Raw genomic sequence first — 21,629 nt, 5'->3', positions numbered from 1 at the left:
ACAGCCAGTACACACCACCATGTGCTCTCTCCCAGCACCTGCCTAGGCAAACAGTGAGTTTAGGAACAGTCTTTGCTGGGCGTGCAGTGCTAAAGTCAGAGAATGGCTTAAAATACAATATCAAAATAAACAAACCGGGGTGTTCTTGAAGTATCCCACGCTAAGAACTGAAAGAGTATCTTTGTGGCTTTCTGGTCTGGATTCAAATATGAAGTTAGGCTGCCTCTTGGTAGCCTAACTATGACTCTGTCCTCAGACTCCTGGGTTTCTGGTCTCTGCTGAGATGACACTGTCCAATGTCCCAGAAATCCCCAAAGGGCTCATAGTCTTCCCTTGGGTAGGAGTGTGGATAACAGTAGGGTTCTCCCTAGCTGTGACGGTTCTCTCTTTGTTTCCATCTCAGCCCTGGAGCCTAAAATAATCTGAGAAGCGAAGTCCTAAGCCTCCATCGTCATTGCTTCTGGAGTCCAGGGGCCAGTCTCCTTGAGGCTCAGTGTGGTAGTACAGGAGCATCTCCAAAGGGGTTACACATCATTAATCCAGGACGCCTGGTTTCTAGACCCTGAACCACCACTAACTGCGGTGTGTCCTTGGACTAAAATGTTGAAATGTCTACTAATTTTAGGTGCCTCAATTTTTAGGGGCACAGATTGAGATGCTTAGGATCTAATTTTAAGAGATGCTGAGGACTTGTGGTTCCCATTAACTTCTGTTTGAGTGCTATGTGCTAAGTGCTTCTGAAAATTGGATTCTAGGTACCTCAAACTGGGACCCTAAATACTGATATGCTCAGAATTAGTTAGTGGACATGTTTAAACTTCAGCTGTAGTCTCTTTGCCCCAGTTTCACCATCTGTGAAATGGGCAAAATAATACGTATCTACCTCACTAGGGTGTTGTGAAGATTAATTCATTGATATTTACAAAGCATTTTGAACTATTTGGCTGGGCACAAGAAAATTGGTTTGGGAGAGGTTCTGTCTGGGAAACTTGGCTAGTGGAGAGGAGGCAGGTAGGGAGAAGAAGGGTAACGTGAGACAGCTCTTTCATAGCGAAGAACAAGCGGGGAGAGCGGGAGAGGGAAAAGTTAACAAGAAAGGCAAGAAGCTGGTGTCATGAAAGCTTGTATTTTTGATGGGTCATTCAAATGGGAGCTTGTGGTCTGCAATGAGTATATTATTCCTTAAACTGATTAAACAGTGTCAAGTCATAGGTTGTTATAACTGCAATATATTTGTCGTACTACTAGTAAGTGACACTTTTTTGCGGCCTCAGGATCCAGCTGTGGGCCTTTTCTAGTACATATGCTGTGGGGATATATTTCTTTGATATAACTCTGACACTCTTTTCTGGCTTCGACAGCATATTGTGCAGAAATATTAAATTTAAAAATGATTTGCCTCTTACAGCATAAGAATCTTGTTTATAGAAACATTTTCACTAGGACTGTGCACATGTTCATGTATTTTGGAAATGGGATCCACAAGCTTGAAAAGCTGCAGAATCCCTGGAGAAAGATTAAGGGCTGCTGTTTTAGAGGGAGCATATGCACCTGTTCTCACTTAGTGTTATTGGTTCCTTCTTTTTTGTGTGTGTAATAATATTTGCCAAACTGTTATAAAACAGTCAGTAACAGCTATTGAAATCAGAGGAGCTGAACAAGTGAACAACAACAAAATGTCATCCCCTCCTTTTGCCCAGTTTAACATAGAGGAACAAATGGATTCACTCTTCCAGTGTCTTAAGTACTGTTATCAGCAAAATGTACACTAAAGTGGCATCAAGGGCTACATTTCAAAGCTGAGCCTCCCTCTGTGAAGATGAAAATCAGGTAATTAGCTGTATCTTTTATAATTCTACCCCATCATTCAGAGGCACAGACCTTCATACTGTAATGAGATCTGCACAAGCCGACTGCTGAGACCTTAATTCCAGCTGAGTTCTCCTAACTTGGCTATATTTTAAGTGGTTTACAAATAACAGTTACAAACAAACAAAGTGGTTGTAAATTATAACAGAGAAATGGGTTGGCCACTTTTCAAATCAGATTTGCCTTATTTTTGTGGGGTTTGTGACTCATAATTTTATCAAAAAGACTGTATTTTTAGGTTTACTTATGAGTGGAAAGTGGACATGAAGTAACCTTGTTTGCTACTGACCTGGAACAAACACCCCTGTATTTTGATTTTGTATGAAGTTTCCCTAGATACTACACAATAAGGACCTGCTTATGCAATGACTTCACTGAGGAAGATCAACGCAGGATCAGGGCCTAAAACACTAACAAGTTGATGGCTTATTGAAATGATATTTCATTATTATTTTGCACCGTAAACCTACCTTGGAATATGCTTTTACAGATCATCTCTAAAATGCATCATAGTATTGAAGTTGGTTGGTGGTGGACATGATTTAGGAAAAGTGGGACTAGAGAGAAATTATATGATACTAAGCAAGTCTCCTATATTTCAGTAGATAGTTATATTTTTCTAACAAGCATTAATTATAACTGAATGCCAATGAGGTCATAAAAATTGTTCCAGTTTACTAGTAAATAAGCCACTGAGTGGATTAATTGCACATCATGTCAAAACATAATGTAAATATAATATTGCTACTGTGCATCATAAGTGAAATTCACTCCTGTGTAGAGTCCAGCAATGCATTAGGGGAGTTAGAGGGGGATATAGTAACTCAGATCAGTATCTTTATTAAAGTCTTGACTTTTCATTGAGAGCATGCTAGGGAAATCATAATGTTATATCATTATGCTCAATTTAAATTCCCACACTGTCATGGTATAATTCCCTACTCTGAACCTTAGCGTCCAAAAGATGGGGTACCAGCATGAATTCCTCTAAGCTCAATTACCAGCTTAGTACTTGTAGCGCTGCCACCAACCAGGAATTCCAGTGCCTGGTACACTCTGGTCCCTCCAAAACCTTGCCTGGGGACCCCCAAGACCCAGTCCCTCTGATCTTAACACACGGAAAGGAAACCCTTTCCCTCACCGTTGCCTCTCCCAGGCTTCCCCTCCCTGGGTTACCCTGGAAGATCACTGTGATACAAACTCCTTGAATCTTTTAAAACAGAGAGGAAAATCCACCTTCCCCCCTCCTTCTCTCTCCCCCTCCCAGATTCTCCCTGAGAGAGAAAGTAATCCTAACACAGAGAGAAATTAACCTTTCTCTCCCCCTTCCCTCCTTTTTCCCCACCAATTCCCTGGTGAATCTAGACCCGACCCCTGGGATCTCACACCAGAATAAAAAAACAATCAGGTTCTTAAACAAGAAACTTTTAATTAAAGAGAGAAAAACAGTAAAAATTATCTTTGTAAATTTAAAATGGAATAGGTACAGCGGTCTTTCAGCTTAGACATCTTGGGATTTTACTTCCTTCCCTCATTTCCTATAAGTATACAAGTACAAATTAAAATCTCTCCAGCCAATACACAATATTGAATAAAGAAAACTAAACAATAAGCCTAACTCGCCTTATCTACTAGTACTACTATTTTGAAATCTATAAAACCTGTATCAGAGAGATTGGAAAGAAAACCTGGTTGCACGTCCCGGTCCACTTCTCAGTAATCCAGAGGAACAACAACTGCACGTCTGGTCCTCTGAGCCCCCAGAGAGAACAACAACCAAAACTAACAGCACACACAGAAACTTCCCTCCCTCAAGATTTGAAAGTATCCTGTCCCTGATTGGTCCTCTGGTCAGGTGACAGCCAGGCTTACTGAACTTGTTAACCCTTTACAGTCAAAAGAGATATAAAGTACTTCTGTTCTATTAACTCCTACTATCTGTTATGACACGCCCCCCAAATCGCTGACAGTGTGGAACACACTGGCAGTGATTTCTCCCTAGAACTCTAGAATAAACAGATCAATAAACACATGCATCCTTACATATGCCACTAATTATGTAAAACTACAAGATTTTTTCACATTGTAAGGACAATTTTTAACCAGTTGATTCTAGGGAACTTTCACGGGAGAGTGCATCAACTTCTTGATCTGTTGCCGCTGCAGACGTTTTCCGGGTTGTGGAGAGGGTCACCTCTCCCACGCCACCGTTACTTTTCCCTTTCATCGTAGACACCGTCAGGCCACTCAGCATCATCTCCTCCCTGGGCTGTAAACTGACAAACCTGTAAGTCTCTGGAATAAAAGGGCTTGAGAGAATTAACGTGGTACACTCTGGGCTTTAGGGAGGAATTGGGAAATGCTATGAGGTAGTTAACAGCTCCCAGGCGCTCTTGGACGTGAATGGCCCTTCCCATGATGCTTCCATTTTATGGGCCTGTTGCGCCTTCAAGACCATAACCTGGTCTCCTACCTTGAAGGAACGCTCTCTGGTATGTGTCTATCATACCAGGCCTTTTGCTCTTTTTGAGCATCCTTTAGGTTTTCTTTAGCAAGGGCTAAAGAGTGTCGGAGGGTGTTTTGTAGGTTGCTTACAAGTTGTTGTTCCTCTGGATTACTGAGAGTGAGCCGGACGTGCACCAGGTTTTCCTTTCCAATCTCCCGATACAGTTCTTATAGATTTCAAAATAGTAGATACTAGTAGTATAAGGCGAGTTAGGCTTATTTTTAGTTTTCTTTATTCAATATGTGTATTGGCTGAGGATTTTAATTTGTACTTGTATACTTATAGGAAATGAGGGAAGGAAGTAAAATCCCAAGATGTCTAAGCTGAAAGACCGCTGTACCTATTCCATGGTACGGGGTGGCAACCAAGTGATTCACCCCATGAGTTTCCCACAGTTCTTTCATGGTCCCTGCCAGGAAATTAGTCCCTGAATCCGTAAGGATGTCGGAGGGCCAACCTACCCTGGCAAAAATGTCTATTAGGGCCTGGCACACAGTTTTAGCCCTGGTGTTGCCTAGAGCTACTGCTTCCGGCCATCAGGTAGCAAAATCCACGAAAGTCAGTATGTACTGCTTTTCTCTGGGTGTCTTTTTTGGGAAAAGACCCAGAATATCCATAGCTACTCGCTGAAATGGGACCTCAGTTATGGGGAGTGGCTGGAGAGGGGCCTTGACCTGGTCTTGGGGCTTTCCCACTTTTTGGCATACCTCTCAAGACCGGACATACTTGGCGACATCCTTGCCCATTCCCTCCTAGTGGGAGGACTTCCCCAATCTGTGTTTGGTGCTGTTCACCCCAGCATGGCCACTGGGATGATCATGGGCTAAGCTTAAGAGCTTCCCCCGGTACCTAGTTGGAACCACCAACTGCTTTTGTGGATGCCAGTCTTCCCGGTGTCCACCAGAAAGAATCTCCTTATATAAAAGCCCTTGTTCTATAACAAACCGAGATCAGTTAGAAGAGTTGAGAGGCGGTGAGGTGCTCCATGCTGCCGCCCAAGCTTTCTGAAGGCTGTAATCTGCTTCCTGCTCAGTCTGGAACTGTTTCCTGGAGGCTGGAGACACCAGTTCTTCCTTAGACTGTGGACTTGGGCTTGGTCCTTCGGGAGCCATGTAGGTGATGGGGTTGTTTTCGTGGCTGGTGAACTGCTCCCCGCTGGTGCATCAGGTGGTATTTCAGGCTCCGGTTGAGCCTCTTGGGTATGGTTGTCTGCTGCTTCTGCCAGTTCATGCTCGCTGGCGTTTTCTGGCGTTGGGGTTGAAGATGCAGTGAAGCTCAGCAGTTTCTCTTTGAAGAAGAAATTTGACACCATTAGAAATTTGACACCATCAGCTCAGGATTAAACAAAGACTGTGAATGGCTTGCCAGCTACAAAACCAGTTTCTCCTCCATTGGTTTTCACACCTCAACTGCTAGAACAGGGCCTTATCCTCCCTGACTGAACTAACCTCGTTATCTCTAGCTTGCTTCTTGCTTGCTTATATATATACCGACCCCTGGAAATTGCCACTACATGCATCCGACGAAGTGGGTATTCACCCACGAAAGCTCATGCTCCAAAACATAAGACAAGTATCAGAGGGGTAGCTGTGTTAGTCTGGACCTATAAAAGAGCAAAGAGTCCTGTGGCACCTTATAGACTAACAAACGTATTGGAGCATCAGCTTTCATGGGTGAATACCCACTTTGTCAGATGCATGATATAAGACAAGACACCCCTCCATACCAGCCCCAAATACCACATCAAGATATTTAAACCCTCTCAGACTTTTCATTCCACAACAAACTCCCCTTCAGTTTTAACATAAAACCAGCCAAATATAGATATACACTTTTGCCCAGCACGCAAACACACAATTTGAACATTTGATTAATGTATTTCCCTGGAAGATTTATGCTTTCTTGTAAACTCAGTGGGCTGAGACTTCAGCTGTGCTGAACTATGCTCCCTATACTGGCTGGTCTGGAAAAGAGGATAAGAGCATGTTATCTCAAGGCCCTATGTTGTTATCTCAGTGAGTGGGGCAGAAACTATGGGAACCCTAATAAAACAAAAATTTCCTCTCTTTGCCGTAAACAGGAGAGGCTCTACAAGGGCTGAAAGGGACATACTTACTGCTTCTGAATATCTTTTGAGTTTTTATGAATATTTGCTGTGGCTTCTTTCCCTTCTCCTCCTTTTTTTAAAAAAAAAGATACTGTCGTTATCGAGCAATAAAGGATTTAGTCAAAAGATGAGGGACATTAAAGTTGTGACATAAGATGTCTGCATAAATACTTAGGGCAGACTTCCAATTAAAGACAGTACATATTTGCTTTGCTGGTAATAAAAGCTGCAATCTGGCAAACATGCACACTCAGGACTAACTTTACACTTCTGAGCACTAGTCTCATTGAAGTCAGTGAGATTTCTCACAGCCATAATGGTTTGCAGGAAGGATCCTTGCATAGCCACAGAGGGCCAGATCCTCATTGATTTCAATGGGAGTTAGGTGTCTAGATGCCATTGAGGATCTGGGCAGAGCCTCAATGAAGTTAACAGGGCACCTCACTGGTACAAGGGTCTGATTGTATCTTGAAAGCATTACTAGGTAACTTTTAACATTTCAAGTTTGCAAAACAAAATATGCTTATTGATTGCACTGGATCCTGCAAGGTTGACTCCTGCAAAGCCCCATTGACTTGATTGGGGGATCTGTATAGGGATCCAGCTGTATAGATCAGCTTGTAGGATCAGTCCTAAGTTTTACACAAACTCTTTTAATTTGCCTTTCAGTGGGAGCAACTGGGCGAAGTTTTTATATAATAATAGCAAGACAATGCCCTTATTTACAAATTAACAATTACTAGAAACAGTGCCCCCACCAATAAATTATTCTAAAATATCTTCAAATGTTTTCATTTGGAGGAAAATATAGCTCTCCTGCTTCTATAAGTTTTAAGGATATCCCTGCAATTTGCTTGAACACATATTATTATTAATGAAAATTAAAATGAAAAAGGCGTATTAATGAAAAATGAATTTGATCTTTTAGGACCCAATCCCAAAATGAACATGCAGGCAGACACATATGCACACATCAAGCCCCTCAGAAATTAATTCAGCTGTCCATGGAAATAAGTCTGCTTGTCTAGAGCTCATTATACGATTAGGACTTTAACTTTCAGATCCCCAGATTGATTTCAATGGGAGTTAGGCATTAATTAATACCTGCGAGGATCTGGGCCTTAGTTCTCAATTCTACAAACATGCATTTGTTTAACTTTACTACTCTGAATGGTCCCATTGAAATCAATGGGCTACCTCCAGTAGTGAAGTTAAGTGTGTGTATAACTATATGCATTAATTGTTGCAGCCTGGCAAAATTCTTCTTGCCTATTTGCCTAAGAAGAGTGTTCCCCTCCCCCCTCCCCCTTGAGTGAGTAAAATACCATGTATTTTTCATTAGTCATTCATCAGGGTAAAGGGAAGTAAAGCAGACTTTATATGTGGTGTGGTAAATGTTTATGACAATTTATTACGACAGGTATTTCTAAAAGTTAATTTAAAGTATTACTATTTTTTCCTTTTCTTTCTAGCCTCCTGCTTGCTTTAACCAGCTTTTCCTAGGGCCTGTTCCCTTCTGATTAAAAAGCTGGTTGGCTCCACCCCCCTGTTGAAGTATGTTACAACTTGTCAGAAAGCAGGAAGTGTGGCTAGAGTAGTCTGCATGATTTGATAAGGTAAGCATGATGTTAAGATTCTCTTGGTAGCCAAAATACTAGTTTTAAGAGTGTTTGTGGTACTGGGAGAAGTGACTGCTTTATAGTGAGTAAGGTGTATGTAGCAAGTAAAGAACAGGTGTCCTATAGTCTGGTTCAAGAACTGTTGTGATTGTGTAGGTCAGGTGTAAAGTTAATGATTGCTTTCCTGTGATTAGTAAGTAATAACTGTAAATAGAATTTTTAAAAAATGTATGTTGATTGGGGGTGGGGGGAGGAATCTCAGTTTCTGTGTTCCCTGTACTATAGAGAACTGTAGATATGTATAGCAAAATTCAATTATTATAATTTGGTGTCTGCAGAGAGAACTCTTATTTTAAACTTTATATAGATATAAAGTATTTCTGGAAGTCCAGAACTTGTGTTCAATCAAAAGCTTAACTATTTTAATGCCATTCACTTCCAGTATTGTCTATATCATAATAAAGTCTAAATTTCTTAAGACAGCATATGTGCAAAGAGAAAGCTATGTTTCTAACAGTTATCAAATAAATGAAAATGCTGTGTATTTAGTGTTTTATAATAATAAAAATGTTTATATAATGTCTTTCATGGAAGACTTCAAAGAGGTCTAATTATTTAGCAAGCATGTTTGTTGCTGTAAGTTTGAGATATTAAGAGATACTGTTAAACTAAATTTCAGCCTACTTTATATTGAAACAATTTTGACTTTTAAAAAAATACATTTGCCTCTTAGTGCTTTACAATTCTTTTTCTTTAAAGAAATCTCTATTCCTGCGGGGCTGGGGGAAACTATCCAAAGGCCCTGATCTTGTAACTCAACCTACACAAGTGGACCCGATTAACTGGCTGCAGGATTGGAGCCAAAGGTGGGAAAGCTGACTCCACTCTTGCACGTATTCTAAACCTATGTGTAACTTTAACTTTAAGCATGTGCATAAATGTTTGCTGCAAGCCCCAATCTTGCATAGTGTTAAAAGTGACCAAAGTAAACTGGCTAAGAAAAAAAGAGAACTTTCTTCTCTACTCTTCCACTTCTATACCTGTTCAGTGGAATATGTTCTGAAAGAAGTACGGTTTATATTTGTTTAGGTTGCTATTATCCCCCTTTTAATTTTTTAAAAAAAATATGAATTTTACCTGGCACAAAGCAAAGTGTGTATTATAATCAGAAATTATTGTATGAAATCACAAGGCAAAAATGTATTTTCAGGAACAAATTGTTAAAGAATCTTCCTGATTTGTAGCAGAAAAACATGTATGTGCTTAAAAAAAAAAAAAAAAAAAAAGGCTCTGATCCTGTATTAGCTCAGCAGTCTGCCAATGTGTGACAAATTGCAAGATTAGCTCCTTGTTCACCTGTGTACAATTTCCTATATTACATAATGTATGTGTGAAATGTTTGTGGGTTGAAATTGGAAGGTTAATTTAAAAATGACAATGTCAGGTTTCTTTATTTTAAAGCTTATGCACTTTGCTCACTTGTGTGGCTTTTATACCTCTAACAGTATGTCTACACTTACTGTGGAATGATTCTGCGGTGATTGATCCACTGGAAGTTCATTTAGTGGGTCTAGTGATCACCTGCTAAATTGACCATAGATTTCTTGTTCCAGCGGAGTCAACAGGAGAGTAATGTAAGGTAAATTGACAGGACAGTTTCTCCTATTGACACAGTGATAAGTCGACCTAAGCTACATTATTCACATAGCTGAAATTGCATAACTTAGGTCAACTTAACCTCATAGTGTAGACCTCCCTAAAAAGACACTTCTGTGTATGCAGCTTTAATGTTAACTGAAATAGAAAACATTGTAATATGTCCTACACTGCAAAAAGCAAATGAAACCCAATTTTTCCTTTGTTCAGACTTGAATTGGTCTGATTATTCCTGCTCTTGCATTGAAATATATATTTGTCTCTTGCAAGCTAACAGAGAATGTGGACTGAATACAGAGAGCTTCTGATTTAAAACAGATAGTATACTGCTCAGGATGATAGGACTAAAATATAACCTCCTTCCTCTATTATAAAAGAAATTTTTGAAATACTTTTTCTTTCCCCGAGATGGTGAAATATGTCAGACTTCCTATATCTTAGTCTCTAAGTTCCAAGTTCCAAGTGACTTACTAGCAGAGGGTGCTGAGTTTATTGCTGACCTGAGTATGCAAACAGTTCTGTCTTTCTGCTCTCTGTGACTGCTCTGTTCTTTAGAGCTGGCAGGGAATCAGAAGTGACCACAACCCTCCTTTTTGTATTACTCAGGAACTTGGAGCTCAGACAGCAGGGCTCTTTGCCCCCTGGTGCCTTGTGAGGATAGTGAAAATATGGTATAGTGTGATATGCACAGAAATGCATGCAGAATCTGAACAGTAGGTCACCCAGTTTCTAATTCAGATGCTCAATCTCCCTCTTTTGAAGAAATTCCTCTGGGATGGAGTGTGTGAACCTAGACTGTTCAATTTGGGGAAGGGGTGAGGTCTGCCATCACCCCAGTGGAACTAGCTGTTGATTTTTCCCTCCACACCCCCTCATGTTGCTCGTGGGACCTGCTGGATGCCGGGGCCTCTGGTATAGAGGCCCAGTGGTTATGCACTGGCATTCTGTTCCCTCTCTGAATCCCTGGCAGTATGGCCTGAATGAGGCCATGCTCTCAGAGCTTCCTTGGCAGTTGCTTCAGGGCCCTCTGTTAGGAACACTCCCCCACGTGTAGGGGTTTGGCATGGAAGATAGCACAGACTGAGGCTTTGCTGCTTTTTCTGCAAATTCTCCATGGGTCCAGCTGACTTTTTCTCTTCAGCTGCAGATTGTTGATCTTGCAGAGAACCCTCCGTGATGTCCTGGGAGGTGGGATGGTGCTGGTGCTACAAAGCCACGTGCTTACCTAGTGTGAGCCTCTCATCTAGGGGTAGTTTCTGTACACACGTCAGGTGGGAAAAGGAATGATTAGGCCCCGGGAATCTAATCTTCTTCTTACAACCTTTAGTCTTCTAGAAAAATGTGTGTGATGGATGAAGTATGGGTGCATCTTTTTAGCCCATTAATGTTGAATATTGTCCCTCTAAAAATGCAATATGATGCTTGAGTGTGGCAGGATGGAGAGGGAATGTTGGCACAGCTGGGAACATTCAGCAGGAATCCATTTTCATTTTTTTAAAACAGATTTTTTCTGGGGTTTGTTTTATTTTACAACTTGTGATCTGCACAGAATCCAAAGCTTAAAAATTCTCATACCATACATTGTCCTGATAATAGCTGAAGTCAAATCCAGTATCTTTCAGTTCTCACTGTCCCACATCTACTAACAGCTTGATGCGAAGGTCATTGTAGTCCGTGAAAGCAGAATCTCTTATTTTCCAATCTGTCCCTCCAAAGGATTTAGCCAGTGCTAGATACTTCAATTCTTAAAATGGGGATAAACAATCTGGCTTATTGATCATAACAGCTTTTGTGGACAGACTCTCCTGTCTCTCTTCTGAGGTCAAAATGACCTCTCTAAACTCCATCAGTTAGTGGTTACAGGTAGAGAGGTACTCTTGCTCTACTCTATTACATATCTAAATAAGCACAACTGTTTCCCTTAGTTCAGACAAGCTGAAGAGGGAGGGACTTCAGTTTACCAGTCCTTCAGGAGTGTCTCTTCCAGGTGCCCAGAAGACCTGACTGGAAATCCAGATCTTATTTAGAACCAAAATATCCGTTCCTCACCTGAAATCACTAGCTTCCTTGGAACAATATTTGGGTTTTTAGGCAATCCTTGCTGGCCTACCAACATGTTTACCCTATTTGCATGGGTTGTGCCCAGTGCAGGAGTCAGATCTGGGTGCCTCCAGCACAGAAGGCTCCTGCTTGAGCCCTGAAAAGCTTGCCTATCCTGTGGGAGACTTCTTAAAATGGAAGGCATTGGGTAACAAATGGCTCCGGGAATAGACTGAAGATTCCAATTCAACTCCAGCTGGGGCCATTGCTGATTACAAGTTACCTATCAGCTGTTGTCTGTTTAGGTGACCTCTCTAAAACTTGTTTTACAGTCATGGCCCTGTTCAAACTAAACAAGTGTTTACACCACAAATGCTAGCACCAGAGCTGGCATTAACTGTTAATTGGGTTAGTCTGATCATGAAGAAGCTAAGGATGAAATGGACTTGGAAACTAAACTATGTTCATTTCCAGAGAGAGTCAGTCCCTCCTGAATTAGGACTGGCAGCAGAGACAGGAAGCAGGCACTGTCAAATATCATCATAATATACTGAACATTGCATAATTAGGACTCTGTGGACAGTTCCGTATTCAGTGCTTTTTATAGCTCAGTGTTTGAAGCATTGTTGTATAACACTTCTGCAAGTGGGGATTTATTCAGATCAGTGTATTTTGAAGCTAGTGGATTACCAGTTCTCTCTGAGAGGGTGGAAAATGAGTAGTGTATTGCATAGAAATGAGTTACAAAGTACATAATGAACATACAAAAGTCCCTGTCTAACTGACAAGTTCTGAAGCATTTCCCAAGTAACCACTGTAAATAAAGGTATAAATCCTGTAACAGTTTGATCTACTGTGCTAGAATACGTTGTTAGAGTTAATCATATTATAACTATCTGCTGACATTAAGGTCTGCCAGCTCTCACACCATATAGGACAACTATGTCATAAGGTCATAAAAAATACTTCTGGACTTTGAAAATACTTTTGGACCCTTTAAAAATAAAAAAGGGTAAAACAGTTTGACTTTCTTCTCGTGATTTACTGCAGTTTGTTGTTGGGTGGTGCAGTTTGGTTAACCTGTGAACAAAACCTTAAACTCCATGATGTCTTTCCATTTCAAACTGTATATAGATGGCTCTACAGTTAATATAAACGCTAGAGAATATTAATTATCCAGTATCACAAGAACTGCTGTCTTTTAATGAGTGTGTTCCTGTTAAAAGATCACTATGGATTCTTCACGTATGGCACCAGCGTAGCTAACTGCTTTTTGCTTCACATTGGGTATAAAACCAGTCATTTGTGGGTAGCCTTCAGTTTTATTTGTAGCTTAAGGGCTAGTCTTTTTTCCAGTTAAATGCTATTAAATCTTATCTAGAGTCTTGGATTGCATGTGACCTTCTGATTGAGCTTTTCTTAGGTGATCAGCTGACAAAAATCAATTCACTGCTTTTGAGCTGGAAATAATTTAGTAAGCCATACTGTTGGGGGGGGGGGGGGAATTTAATTAAATTTTTTTTTTTTTTTTTCTGAATTATAAGACATTTATAACTGTGATCACTTCCAAATTATTTAATACAGGTTGGGGGAAGGAGGCATGTTTAAAATTTTTCAAACTCCTCTTCTCTTTCATGGTGAATTTTAAACATAAACGACAACAATGTGGTATTCAAAGAAAATAATTCAGATATGATATATGTGCATTTTTACCTCAGAAGAGCCTGATCAAAAAATGGGATGTACGTGAAGTCTAATTTTTCCAGTGTGTTTTCAAAGCACCGTGATTAGGAACAGGTTTTTTTCCTAATTTTCCTCCTTACTTTACAGTAAGTATATCTCATTGCTACCCTGGAAAAATGCATCTTTTAAGCTCTGCAGTGTATTGTGCATACGCTTATTTCAACTTTAATACCTTTTGGACAGACTGACATTTGAATTTGTTTACCTACTAGGCAAGTATAGCAATAATCTTAATGTGTTGGTTAAGAGTGGTGTGTTTTGTTTTTTTTTTTGTTTGTTTTTTTTCCCCTTTCTTCTGTGATGATTGCTCATTTTTAGCAAATAACATGAATGACTTCATGTTTTGGAAATTGCCTATGATGATAAAGCAAATCTATGCTACTGACTGGAGAACTGTAATTATCAGAAAAAGTAGCCCTGTAATTTTAGGGAGGGAAGGGTAGCTATTCTAGATTCCACTAAGATGTTATATGTGAAAGGGTTCAGAGACTTTGGCTGTATTGAGTGAATACAAATGTTCCATAATTTTAGCAAAGATTGACATAGATTTGCCAGGTTGTTATCTTACCACTCTCGATTTCAACACATTATTTGAATTATAGAGATCTTATGGTACTTCTATCATCATTTATGGTGACTTTTCTGAAGCAATTATTACTGGTTCAGTAAGTTAATTAGCTAATTCCCTTGAAACTCTGAATATCACACCGTCCTGACCTACTGATGATATATATTCAATTTTTACATCATGGCTTTGAGTTAATGTGTGGTTAATGGTGTCATATTCACAAAGCTGTGAAGTGTTCTGTCTCACAGTTGTTACTGCTATGGACTTAACGGCAAACAAGTCTCACAATAAAGCCTCAGCATAGGTACATTTGAAGTCAGCTCTTTGATAGTCTTTCCTTGTGTGTGTGTGTGTGTGTGTGTGTGTGTGTGTTTTTTTGTTTGTTTTTTTTTTTAATATTCCCTTAAGGAAGGTAAGATATACAACAGATCAGAGGTGAGAATGATCTTTGGCTCTACGCTTTAACTCACAAACTTCAAGATGTTTAGGTTTGGGGCGTTACTACTATGTGGAATGGTGTCTGGCATGACATTCTGCTTTGGACTGGGTTTCAAACACTGAACTCCTGTCAGAGAATTTGGGCAACTTTAAATCTGAGGTATTTGGTTGGACTTATCTCTTACAAAAATTGGCTTCTCTTCAGTGCCAAATTCCTCTTCCCTCTGACATTCCACAGAAAGTGAATCTCCAAAAGATTCAAAATACTGCTGTATATACATGCACTAGAAGGAACTGAGTTTTTTCAGAGAATAACTTCCTGTTACTGGGAGAAGAACTCTGAGAAAAATGTTATGCTGTAAAAGAATCTTAACTCAAAGAAAGTAAGGGACTTTCTTAGGAAACTCAGCTGCGTGTGTGTGGTGTGGTTTTTTTTTTTTAAGTAGGATTACATTTTAGTAGGCAAGTTGGGATACCTAGCAGAAACTAATTTATCCCTTTGTAAATGTCTCCCCACCCCATCTCCCATTTTAAATTACTGTTTGGCATAACAATTGTTTCACATCTCCCTCTTTTCTCTCCCCTCTGCAAAGCCATTTTTATCTTTATGGGGAAAAAGTAGCATTGTTATCAATTCAGTTTGAAGAAGAATAACCTTGGCTTCTCTTTTTTTTATTTTTCTTTTTAATCTGTACCACATCTACTATTTAAACTGGAACCCTAACATTGTTTTGTTATCACCTTATCACATGCAAGTCTTATCTCTTGGTAACTGTCAACATGTTGAAGCTTGTTATAGCTTCTGTTACTACGAGCTCATGTCCTGAGCCAGCATACTGTGATCTTAACAAGGACTATGCAAACTTTCTTTACACCAAAAATCCAATGCAACTTAGAAGATACGGTATTCAAGAACTATGTACTGCTCTGCTCCTCCAGTGCAGAACTCTGGTGGTGATTGAGACTTGTGATGGATTTTTGAGACATGCTTGATTGGGGACTATGAGGAGCTCACCAAATGTATTTTAATTTATCATCAATAAGCTTGGAAATCAGCTCCCTAGAAGTAATCGATGACACGAAGTGGGTATTCACCCAGGAAAGCTCATGCTCCAGTATGTCTGTTAGTCTATAAGGTGCCACAGGACTCTTTGCTGTTTTTTCAATGACACAGTGAGTTTGTCTACTAGCCTGTCTTGTGTCTCAGTGTTCTTAGGGAAAGCAATGGTTTTGCTTTGGGGGGGGGGGGGGTTGTTCTAGAAGTCCCTGGAATATAATCATTCTGAAGACCTAGATTTTTCTCAAATTTACTGAACATAAGAGCTGTTTGCTGACTTTATGTAGAAGCACAAATCCTTCATTGTTTTGTACAATTGCATCCAGACTCTCTGGGAAAAGAGCTACTATTACATGCTTCTAGAGCAACGGTTCTAAAACTGTGGGTCAGAACCTCAAAGTAGGTCATGACCCTGTTTTAATGGGGTCACCAGGGCTGGTCTTAGACTTGCTAGGGCCCAGAGCTGAAGCCAAAGCCCAAACCTCACTGCCTGCGGTCAAAGCCCAGGGGCGTCAGCTCTGGGTGGCAGGACTTGGGCTTCAGTTTCAGCCCTGGGCTTCATCTTTGGGCCACCCGCACCTGGGCTCAGGCTTCAGTCCCCAGTCCTGGGGGTCATGTAATAACTTTTGTTGTCAGAAGCGGGTTGTGGTGCAAAGAAGTTTGAGAACCCCTGTTCTAGAGTGAGTAAATGGTTACTCTGTCCTTGTAGCCTTTCTGGTTTCTCTTTTTATCAGAGGTCAGGGCTCAGCTTATCTGAGAAATGGTGCTGTGCCTGTGTTATCTTTACATCCATAGGAAGCTTCCTAAGCACATAACTTGGTTTTTCTAATCTATTTGTGTAAAATAGATTGTACTTCCTCAGAAAGCAGATCTTTGGACCTCACATTAGTATATTTCTGACATGGATATGTCTCTCCTACACAATTGAATGGGGGAACTCTGTTCTCTGGTAATCTTTCAACCTTGATGTCTCAGCGGGGGGTGAAGATTTCAAGAGTCTTTCTTACCATTTTGTTTGACCATATTAGAAACAAGTTCTTTTAATCATGTGTTAAAGATGCACCAAGTACATGTCAAAACCCCAGGCACCATTTAATGAGTACGTCCTGAAATAATGCTGCCATCCTTAGCATCTGTCTTGGAACAATATTGTGCATAATATCAAATGTCTGTCTTATACCTCTAAGTACAGAACGTATTGTTGTGTATACAAATAATGTTCATGTAACAGTACCATAATGCAAGGAAACACGAGAATGAGGCAAAATCAGTATCAAATGTATTCTTATTTTGAAAAATTTCCTCATAATTGAAAACTTTATTTACAATGTTCTGCTTAACATGCAGACTAGCAACGCCATCCCCATAGAAGATCCGACTGCACATAAATGTAACTTTAAAAGCCAGACCTGCCTTTCTTTCTGCCACACTCTCCATTGTGACAGAACAAAGTAAATTTTCCTTCTTTTTAAACCTCTGCTGTGAGATCTACATTGCCCTTCGTCATGATCTTCAGTCCTAATAGATCAAGGTTCTTTGCATCAATATTTGTTTCTTTATGATGAAAGGTGGGGGGAAAAGAAAAAGTCCAGAACTACTCTGTTCAAATTCAAAAGCTGATCCTTTGGGGGAGAATTCCAGCCACCTGTCTGTAGCTAATGGAATACAGGGTTTTTTCCCCAAAATTAATAAACAGACAAATATTTTACTAGAGCATAAGATCAAAGTTTAGTTCTAGTCACTAACTTTTTGTACTTTTGAAACAGTAGCTTGATTTTTTTATTTATTTTTAGGATGTCACAGTAATAGTTTGTTTAATCTGACTTTGAAGAAATGTTTTCCACTACTTGGCCATTATCGCTGGGGAAGATCTTGTCACTGGGGAATCTTTAGTCATGTAAAAAGGAATATATATACTATGTGACTGGTTCACCATCAGTGCTGCATGATGTAGATTTGGACTTTTGTCACTCTGATTAATAAACATCTGGACTTGTCATAGGCTTTTGTTCCTCAATACTATGATCCTTTGCATTTGTATTTTATTAGGTGGATTCTGAAGCTGCATAAGTCCCCAAGTAACTGGTGGGTGTCATCTGACTGGAGTGGTCAGATGAGAAAGGGTGTAATGCCAGTTTTGGGTCAAGTCCCTGTTTGAGGCTGATTTATCTCTTCTAGGACAGACTGAAGACTGCAACTGAAGATTGTAGTATGGGCTGAGCATGAGACTGGGAAGCAGGAATTCCTGAGTTATAATCACAGGACGAATATTCTTTGCAGCCTTGATCATGTCACATAATCTCTCTTCCTCTGTTTCCCCATCTGTAAAACAGGGATGATATTTACATACGTGAAAATGTTAGTGTCTTGTGAAGCATTTGAAATATAAAAGGAAAGTGAGGAGTGTCCTATACCGTGTAATAAGTGCCAAGTATACTCACTTCAAGTATATGAACATAGAAGGAGCAAATGGTGAGCCCACTCGTGTTTGGGGGCTATTGCTCATGGTCCTATCTTCTCTCCACTGTTGAGAAGACCCATGAATATCAGCAGAAAGATAGAAAAGACTCTTCTGAAAGTTGTGAAAGGGCTATTTTAAAAGGAGAAAATAAACATAGACCTTGCTTTAAATGGCAGCCTGTCCACAGCACAAATCTGGTCAGAGAGGACAAACAGTACCACATGACTGGATGATCTGCCACAACCACAGGAGTTCTTGAACAAATTTTAGTATGAATGATTATTTGTTCAAATGTTTGGTGTCTATAAACTATCTCACGAATGCCTGGCAATTGCCTGGATACTCCAGTTTGCTATGATTCTTGAACCTGGTGCCTTCACAAGCAAAGATGTTTGCAAACATATAGATTTTTTTTTTTTTTTTTTTTTTTTTTTAAATTTAATCATGTCTACTAAAGACCAACATTAGTGTTCCTACTCTATAAACAGCATAGCATTTACAATGCTGGTTAATAATGTGTGACTTTAACTTCTTCAGATGGAGCCTGCTGTACTGGCTTTTGTTCTTTGGATATTTGGCTTTCTTTCTGTTCCTGCGGCTGGTTATCCAAATGGAAAAGTAAGAGAGGCCTGCAGTAGTATGATGCCTTCCCATGGACATTCTCCACAGCCATCCCCTGAGCACACTATATCAGTGAATGAGACCAAATTTAGACCAGGGAACCATATAAAAGGTATTGTGTTCACAATTGCAGTTGCGGAAAACTATAGTGGTCAAAAAATGCTTTGTCTTGCCTCACTCATCTTCTGTAGATTCTTTGTGGTTACCTGGTTAAAGGAACCATTGATAACCCCATCCTGAGAAAGTTGAAATGTCCTGGTGATGCTCATGAGTGTTCATCCAAGTCAGTGCAATTACCCTCTAAAATAATGTTAAACAGTGGCCATTGCTAAGGCATGGGATTCCGGGGCCAGGGGAAGCATATTTGTTCACTTCCACCTTTACAGATGACATTGGAAACATCTTGCCTTTCTTCTCCTCCCCCACTTATTTTAGTTAGTTTATCTGGTCCAGTTTTTGAAGGATTTTTCATACAAGCCCGGAATGCAGAGAATTTGGCTGGCCCTGCAGTTGGCTCTTTTATGCTAGGTGAAGAAAGGATTTCTCAGCTTCTGACATGTGGACTTGTAAAGGTATGGTGTGTGGTTTCAAACAGGAACTAAGATGCATTGGTATAGCTACACCAATAGCTAAAATCCCCAGTGTAGATATGGCCTAAGCTTTTTAGCCCTTCTAGTTCTGTTTAGGCAGGCAGCTCAACACGGTTGGGCAGTAACTTGCAGATGGAGGTGTGGCTCTCTGCAGTTAGCTCTGGCCAAAGTCTCCAGCTTCCACTAATGTGAAATGGTTAGTGCCAACTGGCTCTTCACACAGCAAGTAGACTATAAGTCTTAGTGTGTTAATATTAAGTAGAAAAACACAGCACTCCATACACCATATATTGCAGACATTTATCATTGCCACAGCCAGGTTATCACTGATTCCCTTTCATGGTACTCGACTGATTTCCCACTGAAGTTAGTATGGAGGCTTTCCATTGAAATCAGTGGAAGGTGGGATGGGTCTGTGGGCTTGTTCAGGACTCAGTTTAACTGCCTCTCTGGTGCACCATTGTGTTGCCTTGTAGAATAACCATAGGAGTGTTGCTATATGTACATAGTTTGTAATATATACTCTGATTCTGGATATCTCTTTCAGAATTCTGCTGTCAGTCACACAAGTAAATCAAAAAAGACCAATGTAGAGGCTTATTGGGTTGCTCCCACAGATGTACCAGAACATGTACAATTTCTGTAAGTAAACACAATATTGGAGCTACTTTATTAGAAATCCACACTAGGTGAATATATAGTGTGTCTGTCAGAAATGTTGACGAGCACCCAGGAAATGTCTCTGGGGGAAATGGTTGTTTCCTCCCTTTTCTGTCCACACCAACTCCTGCTCAAGAACTGGCTCTGCTGCCTATGGAAGGAGCTGGGAGGCTTCAGTGAAGACTCAGTGGTTCAGCTTGGGCTCTATGCAGGGCAGCTGGCATTAAACTGGGCATGGACTCCCATATTCTTCAGAGCTCACAAAATAGGATGGGGGTTGGTCAATCTCCTACTCACGAGTGGTGCAGCAACAGCTACACCTGTCACCTGGTACCATGTCAACAAGAAAGCAGCATATTTGATGTTCCCTTATTTAGCTTGGTTAACTTTGGCGTCTGTGCTCAATTACCGCATCTGGAAGCAACAACAAAAAGCAATCTTAATACAGAACCTTGTGGAAGAGAATATCAAGGCAGAAGGTGTTGTGTGTTTTTTTTTTTTGTTTTTTTTTTTTTTATGCATTTCCCAAATAAAGTTACAATCCTGAATTGGTGGGGAGGGGCGGAAAAGGGGGAGAGAAAATCATCAACATTCTCTCCTCTTCTGAAGTGGGAAGGTTGCAAGGCATGTTACTGGCTGACACTGGCCTACTGCTTAGGATTTTCCCTCTCTCTTGGCAAGGGGTGGTTTACAAATGTAGTGATAGAAATATTTTTGTGATGTGTGAATTTTAGTTTAATTCCTAATCAAAACTGCACACGTGCTCTACCGTTATATGACTTTAAAATCTGGACCCCAAATGTATGGTATGAGCAGTGACACTTGTATGTTTTGAAACAGAAATTAAATGCCACCCTTCTGTGATGCTGCAAATTATGCAGCAGGCAGCTGAGAAGTGACTGCCTTGAATCCATTTCTGAAGCTTGATCTGCTGTGTGGTGGATCCTTCTAGCTGGAAGGTTCTCCCCCCATACTCCCTCCCCCGCCCCCCAAAAAAACAAAGCCATCAGGTACCTGTGTAGATGCCAAGTTTGGAGAGTAGTTGTATGATACAATATGACAAGTATGTTTTCTTTTTGGTCCAGCTAAATAAAGGAGTTTCTCTCTCCTTTTTTGTAAAGCATTATTTAGTAATTCATTTAGTACTTACCCCTCGAGGTACTCAGTATTTGTGTGGTTTCCTTCCCTCCCTTCAGAGCCACAGTTGTAGAGAAATATAAAATCTTTTGGGTGAAGATTCCTGGTCCCATCATTTCCCAACCTAATGCACCACCTTTGACGACACCTACAAGTATTACACCAGAGAGTCTACCAACTTCACAGCCAGTTTTCCATCTAACAACATCAGTAGGTATTATTTCTCTATTATGAGCTAAATTCTGCAAGCTTTATTCAGTTCTTATGCCTGGATTCAGTTCTTATGCCTGGTTTCAATAGGAGTTTTCCCAAGTAGGGCTGCAGTTATGGCTTTCTTAGCCACTGTGTTGACAGAAGGTGGAAGACAAGAAATGACCTATCAGGTTATTGTATGCAGTGTTGTTCTAGTCAGGTTAGTCCCAGGATATTAGCGAGACAAGGTGGGTGAGGTAATATCTTATATTGGACCAATTCTCTCTTTTTGTCTCAACTTGTCTTTTTCTTGCCAACAGAAGTTAGTTCAATACAAGATATTACCTCACCCACCATGTGTCTCT

At 40.3% G+C, this 21,629-nt stretch overlaps 1 protein-coding gene across 14 annotated transcripts in view; it reads left to right on the top strand.

The window, feature by feature from the left end:
- The first annotated feature begins 8,005 nt into the window (after nucleotides 1–8,005).
- The window catches only part of FRRS1 (ferric chelate reductase 1), a 28,993-nt gene continuing 15,369 nt past the window's right edge, over nucleotides 8,006–21,629 (top strand). For 2 of the 14 annotated variants that reach the window (XM_075067820.1, XM_075067821.1), the window contains exons 1-6: nucleotides 8,144–8,183; nucleotides 17,937–18,075; nucleotides 18,602–18,797; nucleotides 19,121–19,257; nucleotides 19,823–19,917; nucleotides 21,132–21,282. In XM_075067820.1, the coding sequence (XP_074923921.1) occupies nucleotides 18,073–18,075; nucleotides 18,602–18,797; nucleotides 19,121–19,257; nucleotides 19,823–19,917; nucleotides 21,132–21,282 (582 nt within the window). In that variant the 5' untranslated portion in view covers nucleotides 8,144–8,183; nucleotides 17,937–18,072. The other 12 variants (XM_075067815.1, XM_075067814.1, XM_075067819.1 and 9 more) reach the window with 12 other exon arrangements.

Source organism: Chelonoidis abingdonii, chromosome 7 (assembly GCF_003597395.2).
Source record: "Chelonoidis abingdonii isolate Lonesome George chromosome 7, CheloAbing_2.0, whole genome shotgun sequence".
NCBI lineage: Eukaryota > Metazoa > Chordata > Testudines > Testudinidae > Chelonoidis > Chelonoidis abingdonii.
This window is presented reverse-complemented; position numbering and strand designations above follow the sequence as displayed.